The sequence below is a fragment of the Neofelis nebulosa genome, chromosome 1 (genome assembly GCF_028018385.1).
Source record: "Neofelis nebulosa isolate mNeoNeb1 chromosome 1, mNeoNeb1.pri, whole genome shotgun sequence".
Classification (NCBI taxonomy): domain Eukaryota; kingdom Metazoa; phylum Chordata; class Mammalia; order Carnivora; family Felidae; genus Neofelis; species Neofelis nebulosa.
Window position 1 is genome coordinate 110,104,721 of NC_080782.1, and position 7,444 is coordinate 110,112,164.

The following is a 7,444-nucleotide window of genomic DNA, read 5'->3' on the forward strand; positions in this document are numbered from 1 at the left end:
TTCTGTGTATTTACTGGATTGCCACAATGGAATAATTTATCAACTACTTTTTCAAAAAGTAGAGAAAATATAATCTTTTTTTTTTTTTTTTTTAATTTTTTTTTCAACGTTTTTTATTTATTTTTGGGACAGAGAGAGACAGAGCATGAACGGGGGAGGGGCAGAGAGAGAGGGAGACACAGAATCGGAAACAGGCTCCAGGCTCCGAGCCATCAGCTCAGAGCCTGACGCGGAGCTCGAACTCACAGACCGCGAGATCGTGACCTGGCTTAAGTCGGACGCCTAACCGACTGCGCCACCCAGGCGCCCCCCTCTCATTTTTTTAAAATGCAAGTACACATGTCAATATAAGCGAAATCACAACCTTATAGGTTATAAGCATTTTAATGTGTTAACTTTTAAACAATGTAGATAAAGCAAAGCTATTACTGCAATCCTACATACACTCCACTCACCTGACATTGAATGTTTTACATTAAAATTACCTGTATATTGACTCTTTCAATCACACAGGAAAGGACATGCAAAACATGCATCTTTGTGTCACATTCTGTAACTTGCTGGAGCAGCTGAAAAAGTAGTGTGAACATGGTTTCCAAATACTGCAGGTAAACAGAAAAAAAACAAAGGGTCATAAGAGAAATAGAAACATCTTCACAAACTGAAATAACAAAATTAAATCATAATGTCAAAGCAATAAATAAGAGATCAGCAACCAGAACTCCACAATTACCTAAAGAAAGCTGAAATTGTTCAAGTTGCCAACATTTAGGAATCGCATTCTTTTTTTTTGGGGGGGGGGGATTTTCTTTTCTTTATTGTTCCTTAATTGGTCCATTTTAGAATTAAACTCATCCACAAAGTGAATCATGTTTTCAGTGGAAAACCATGTCTAAATTTTGTGTTTAAATTTTATACCGCTAAACTAAGCTGCTAACGTTGTCTGATCAGTGTCCTTGTGCGCCTGTTGCCAATCACAAGATACTTTGTTTTGCAAAGTCTACTCATTGAAACAAAAGAAATACCAGTAAGTATACTCGCATACCAGCTCTCTGATGTGGCCCTTAAGATACGCTGCATGGAGATCTCACTTTCCATAGATATATATCTGTTATTCAAAGAATGACCGAATATTTATTATTAGGAAATAGGAAACAAATATCCATGTCTGGCTGTTAACGCCTAGATTACAAAATGACAGTAGGGATTAATAGGTCACAGAATGCCACATACTTAAATAAAACACACATCTGATCTTTCAGATAGTTCATTTTTAAGCAGATTTCTAAAACATATTTATTTCATCCCAAAATACCTAATGATTCTTTTCCTAATGAAAATCCTCTCTACAAGTTTGTCCATGTACGACCTCCACAAGAAGTACACACAGACACTTTATCATGTAACTTTCTTCTTGCCTAGTCTTCCTAAGAATAAATACTACCGCCATAGTCTTATTAACATATTTAACAAGTGCTTACTGAGTACCTGTTAAGTGAAACACCATGTAGGCTTCTGGGAATTAAATGAAGGATAAAAAGATTGGTGTTCTATTCAAGTAATTTACAATCTAATGCAGGATACAGGCATATATACACAAAGAAATAGTTGAGGACTATAAGTAACAGACACAGATAAAACGAAGTTACTAGATGTTTTGTAATTGGAAAAAAGGTAAAAAAAAAAAAAAAAAAAAAATTTAACAGTCACCTCCAAAACAGTTAAGATAGCTAAAAAAACAAACAAAAAAAAGCAGAATATAAGTAAACAGTTATGAATTAAAAAATTACCAATAAAGGTAGTAAACTTCCAAAATCATCTTAATGTACTTTTAAATTTGGCTTCAATAAGTATCACATACATATAATTTCATTTATAAAATAACACTTAATTTGCAAAAGACATAGCAGATTGTGATCAATCTTAAAAATATTCTCACCGGCAGAAACTGATCTGTTCTAAATTCAAAATCATCAACAGGTAAAGAGCAGTTAAGGAATACTGAGGATGTATGAGGTTAATCAGAATAAAATAGATCTAGAACCCAAATATGATACTCAAAAACTATATTTTAAGCGATCTAACAAATTTCACAAAAAAATCAGTTACTTAAAAGTGTTAAAATTCTTCACAATGAAATGTTTTTTATTTTAAAGATTTTATTTTTAAGTAATCTCTACACCCAACATGGGACTGGAACTCACAACCCTGAGATCAAAAGTCACACACTCCACTGTCTGAGCCAGCCAGGCACCCCATCACAATGAAGTATTTTTAAATTCTTTAAAGGATATTTAACTTCAGTGTTGTCGCTGTTTCAATACGGACCTAAAAGAAAGTACATCATGAGATTTTAATAATTCTGAAACTACTAAATATCATTAATATCAAATGGCAGGAAATTTATTCCAAATCACTTTTACTTTTTGCTAATATTAAAGTCACAGAGGTTATTAACATCTAGAAATAAAAGAATATTCCTCTTATTTTGCAACAAGACTTGAAAAAGTCAACTAGTGTCCATTCCCACCCTTCTCAGTTTCTCAAAATTTGTTTCAACAGTCTTTAATCCAGGGGGTGCTTCCAGGAAAATGGATAATTTGCTCTAAGTGTGAGACAAGGGTGGGACTAAGAGAAGAGTACAAAGGTGCTGCCACACGGGGAGAGAAGGCTGAGATCACAGATGAGAGACAGGCAAATGGGTGAGGCTGGTGAAGCTGGCAGACGTTTGGTGAAGAGGAAGGGAGGAGAAAATGGAAAGAGGAGGGAGAAGGAAGAACACACATTCCCATCTGCAACCACAATTACAGGAAATCCATGAAATATCCAAAGATCTATTTTGAGATTTTCTAAACTCCAAAGTTCACAAATACACAAAGATTTGTACAGGTTCCTGACACTTCCAAATCTTAATTTCTTTGTGTGTCAGCATGTTATGCGGGCAAATCACACCACAACAGCATCACCCCTATCGCTCTCTTTCAAGGGTTATCAGAGGGAAAATCCTCTGATTTTCCTCTTTCAATCCCCTTGAAAGAGGATTTCCCTCTTTCAAGAGGGAAATCCTCTTTCAAGGATTTGGTCAGCTAAACTGGCACAGGCTACGATACCCAGAGTTTCCACAAAACATAACATGAACTCAAGCCATGACTAAATTCTATATCTAGTTAAACGTTTCAACTAAAGGAAAGAAATTCACTCAATATGCATTATACTCCCCCAGATCAAATGACAATGTGAAAATGTCAGGCAACTATCAGAGATAGAGATGTACTCCACCCAGTGGCCTTGGATACTATAAAATTTATGGAGTCCTATTTGAGAAGTTGCTTTCTCCAGTAACTGCATTATATATTTTTGTAAAGATTTAGCCTTTTTAAAGTTCAGTTATTCATTCATTTATTTATTAATTTTGGGGGAGGGGCACAAGTAAACAAGGGGCAGAGAGAGAGAGAGGGAGAGAGAGAGAGAGGATTCCATACAGGTTCCACATTGTCCACGTAGAACTCGAAGTGGCTCGAGCTTGCCCGCAATGTGGCTTGACTGAACTCATGGACCGTGAGATCATGAGCGGAGCCGAAGTCAGATGCTTAATTGACTGAGCCACCCAGGTGCCCCCGGTGCACCTGCACTATCTCTACTCTGTTGCAGCCAGTCTTGTGATGACGTGGTTATAAGATTAGGAAACCACATAGATAACCGTAGTTGCTCAGGATTAAATCTATCCCAACCCTGTAAAAGCACTCAAGCAAGATAATGTAGATTATGAAAGCCAGAGAACATTTAGATTCAGCAGTATCTATATAAGCACATGCATATATACACACATGAACACATCTGTACATATGTACATATCTACATGTTTGTATACTGCCGTGTACATAAATATGTATATAAAGTATCCTCCCACATTAGCCAGCATTTCTCACAAGTTGAAATTAAAGATCTTATATACACTAGAAGGCCAAAGTGTGCAACCTTAACTTGGTACCTTACTAAACAAAGTCTTAAGAAGTATCAACAAAATATCGGTGGCAGGATCAAACAAGTGTAGAAGATGTAAAACTGAGATGAAATCACCAGAAGATACACAGGAAAAGGGCAAAAGCTGAACCTACAGCAGCATTCCCTCTAAGAGTATTCCTTAGATATTAGTGTATGTGTCATCTTGGATAGTCACTATTCAAATGTATGTTTCAAAGGTTCTCCTCAGTCCTAAAACAAAGAGGACTACTGGAATATTTAGCCCAGTGTTTTCCAAACTTATCCAGCTATGAAACTCTTTTTCTCCAGTAATACTTATTGGGATGTAATTAATGTTCCACTCTTAAAGTGCAGAATTAAATTTCTCTTATTTCTTTCTGAACAGATACCTCAAAAATGAGTAAAAGATTCAAAAAATTTCTCGATTTCCCTAAGAAAACTTAAGTGAAATTTAATCCTTTTGTAACACTTTCATAAAACATTTAATGTCTTCTGTCTGATACCTCTAAGAGCAAATGTTTCCAAGTGGGAAAAGAAAAACTGTAACCTATAAATACTTTAAAGGTATTACAAAAGTAAACTCATTACAGCAAACAGTAATCTAAAGTTTTATTTATTATTTTTTAAATTTTTTTAACGTTTATTTATTTTTGAGACAGAGAGAGACAAAGCATGAACAGGGGAGGGTCAGAGAGAGGGAGACACAGAATCTGAAACAGGGTCCAGGCTCTGAGCTGTCAGCACGGAGCCCCACGCGGGGCTTGAACTCACGGACGGCAAGATCATGACCTGAGCTGAAGTCGGCCGCTTAACCGACTGAGCCACCCAGGTGCCCCTAAACAGTTTTATTAATAAACTTTTAAGAATTTAGACATGGTAAAATAAAACTGGATTCCCTTGTAACTTCCCATGTTTAAACTATTTAATAGTTACAGCATTATATTTAGAGTAAATTCCCAACTATTTACACAAAGTAGATAATGGCCAAGTGACAAATCCAAATAACAGTCCTATCTGCCTTTGGAATACATTGAGCTTCTACAATGGGTTTATTTATTTATTTATTTTTAATTGGGAGAGCAATAGAGAAAGAGAGAATCTTAAGCAGGCTCCACACACAGTGCAGAGCCCAATCCGGGGCTTGATTCCACAACACTGGGATCATGGCCTGAGCTGAAACCAAGAGCTGGATGCTCACCCGACTGAACCACCCAGGAGCGCCGACAGGTTTACCTTTCTAATTATGTTTTCCTTCACAGAACATTATTTTTCTGACCCTCTCTGACTCTTCAAAAAAAAAAAAGAAAAAAGAATATTATGTCAACACTTATTATAAAGGAAACAATTCCAATGGCTAAAACACACACACACACACACACACACACACACACACACAGAACACAGAAAGTAGCCCATGTACACACGTCGAAATGAGAAAAGGATGGCCCAAGCTTTTGCTGAAAAACAGGCTGATAGAATGGGTTCAAAAAAATTTTTAAAGGAGTATACTGAGAAATGATTACACAAGACCTCAGCCTAATTCGGGGGCAGAAAAAAAAATCACGTAATTTTACATAAAAAAAACTTGAAACTGAGGAAAAGACAACTAGACTCCATCTTTTCAAGACTATGCTAGGGTCCAGCCTAAGCCCAACACAAGGAATATGTACAGTAAGTCATGAATATATTCACTCAGGCATAAAATAAAGCACCACAAGGAAGAAGCAACTATTCCACACAGTGTTCAACTTCTTAACAAAAACAAACAAAAACAAAAACAAAAAACAAAAAACAAAAAAAAAACCCCACAACTCTAAGTAACTGACCCACATGTTAAAACAGCAAACTTACTGCTTTTATGGGAATAAAGCAACCAAGAAGCCATCAGCAAGTTTTCAGTGACGAAATATCAAGAATTTTCTATCAGGGCACCTGGGTGGCTTAGCCAGTTAAGCATGTGACTTCAGCTCAGGTCATGATCTCACCGTTCAATGAGTTTGATTCCCATATTGGGTGAGCTCGAGCCCAGCTTCGGGTGAGCTTGAGCCTCGCTTTAAGTGAGCCTCTCTTCTCTCCCTCTCTCTTCCTCTCTCTCTGACCCTCATGGGATTCTCTCTCTCCCTCTCTGCCCTTTGCCCACTTGTGCCCTCTCTGACTCTACCAAAAAAAAGAATATTATGTCAACACTTATTAAAAAGGAAACAATTCCAAAGGCTAAAACACACACACACACACACACACACACACACACACACACACACACCAAAAATCCCTTCAAAAATGAGAGACAAAAAATTAACAGTCAAGATGAACTAGATGGTGGTACCTCAAGTATGAGAATGACAAAATCCATACTGAATAAGAAAAAAAAAATATGTAAGCTAAAAAAGAATCTTTAAAAAAAATGTCATCTGACTCTACAAAACTAGAATTTAGTTAAACGTCTTTTCACTGACTCTTCGTGATAAGGGTAAATAATAATCAAAGAACTTCCCTCCCTTAAGTCAAACTGCTCGCCAAGGAATAACTACAAGAGTGAAAGGTTACCAACATGCTAAATCCATAAACTATTCCTGAATATGAAGCTTAACATAAATTAAACTTATAAAAAATAGTCTTAAAACATTTAAGGAACATACCACTAAGTCTTGATCTTGAAGCAAGTTACAAATTGCCTCATATAACATGGGTCTTAAGTCAGACTTGAATTTCACAGAAATCCACTGACCGATGAGCCAAATCACCCTGCGTCGCAATGGCTTATATCTGAATAGGGAAAAATCATGAAATTAAAATGGTAAATATTCTACAAAGTATATTTCATTTAGTGTATTTTATCATTTAAATTTAAAATATAGTAAGGAAGCAATCTGTATTGTTTATATAAAAACTTAAAAGCCACTTCTAAATGTACCACAGTAGACGTACTACAAAACCACCTAAGCTCTCAAATTTAAGTATCCTCAAAAATAATGATATTTTTAAAGTTGTAAACCATTTTCAGTAACATTATACACATTTCTTTATGATCATCTTTTCTAAAGGAAATGAAGGCTCTTTAAAGCAAGAAAAAAAAAACCCCACAAAGCTATAAACAATTATGTTTAAGAATTCTACCCATAAAGTCTCTTACTGATACTATATAAATTTTAGTGGCAAGATGCTGTTTTGTGCATAAATGGAATAAGCTAATGAAGATTCCACATTTTTTATAAAATTATAAAATTTTAAGATGACCAAGCACATAGAAAGAACTGCTCATTAAAGTTGAAAAATAGTTGCTTAAGTATTCCCTGCCCTCAAAACGTTTACAACTCACCTAAAAGAATTAAAGAATGTAAAGCTATATACTAGGATTTCAGAAAAGGAAGAGAAAGGAGTGGGTGGGGGAAATGGGATCTGAATAGCCTTTAAGCTAAACAATACTTGGGTAGAAAATCGAGAAGGTGCTATTTGAAGG

At 35.8% G+C, this 7,444-nt stretch overlaps 1 protein-coding gene across 1 annotated transcript in view; it reads right to left on the reverse strand.

Annotated features, from left to right (window-relative positions):
- Positions 1–7,444, reverse strand: part of IPO11 (importin 11) — a 196,864-nt gene that overhangs the window by 116,940 nt on the left and 72,480 nt on the right. The window contains exons 16-19 of the mRNA XM_058731480.1: positions 6,624–6,750; positions 2,295–2,328; positions 1,940–1,980; positions 486–602 (exon numbers count right to left, since the gene is read on the reverse strand). Coding sequence (XP_058587463.1) covers positions 486–602; positions 1,940–1,980; positions 2,295–2,328; positions 6,624–6,750 — 319 coding nt within the window. The remainder of the gene's footprint in view (positions 1–485; positions 603–1,939; positions 1,981–2,294; positions 2,329–6,623; positions 6,751–7,444) is intronic.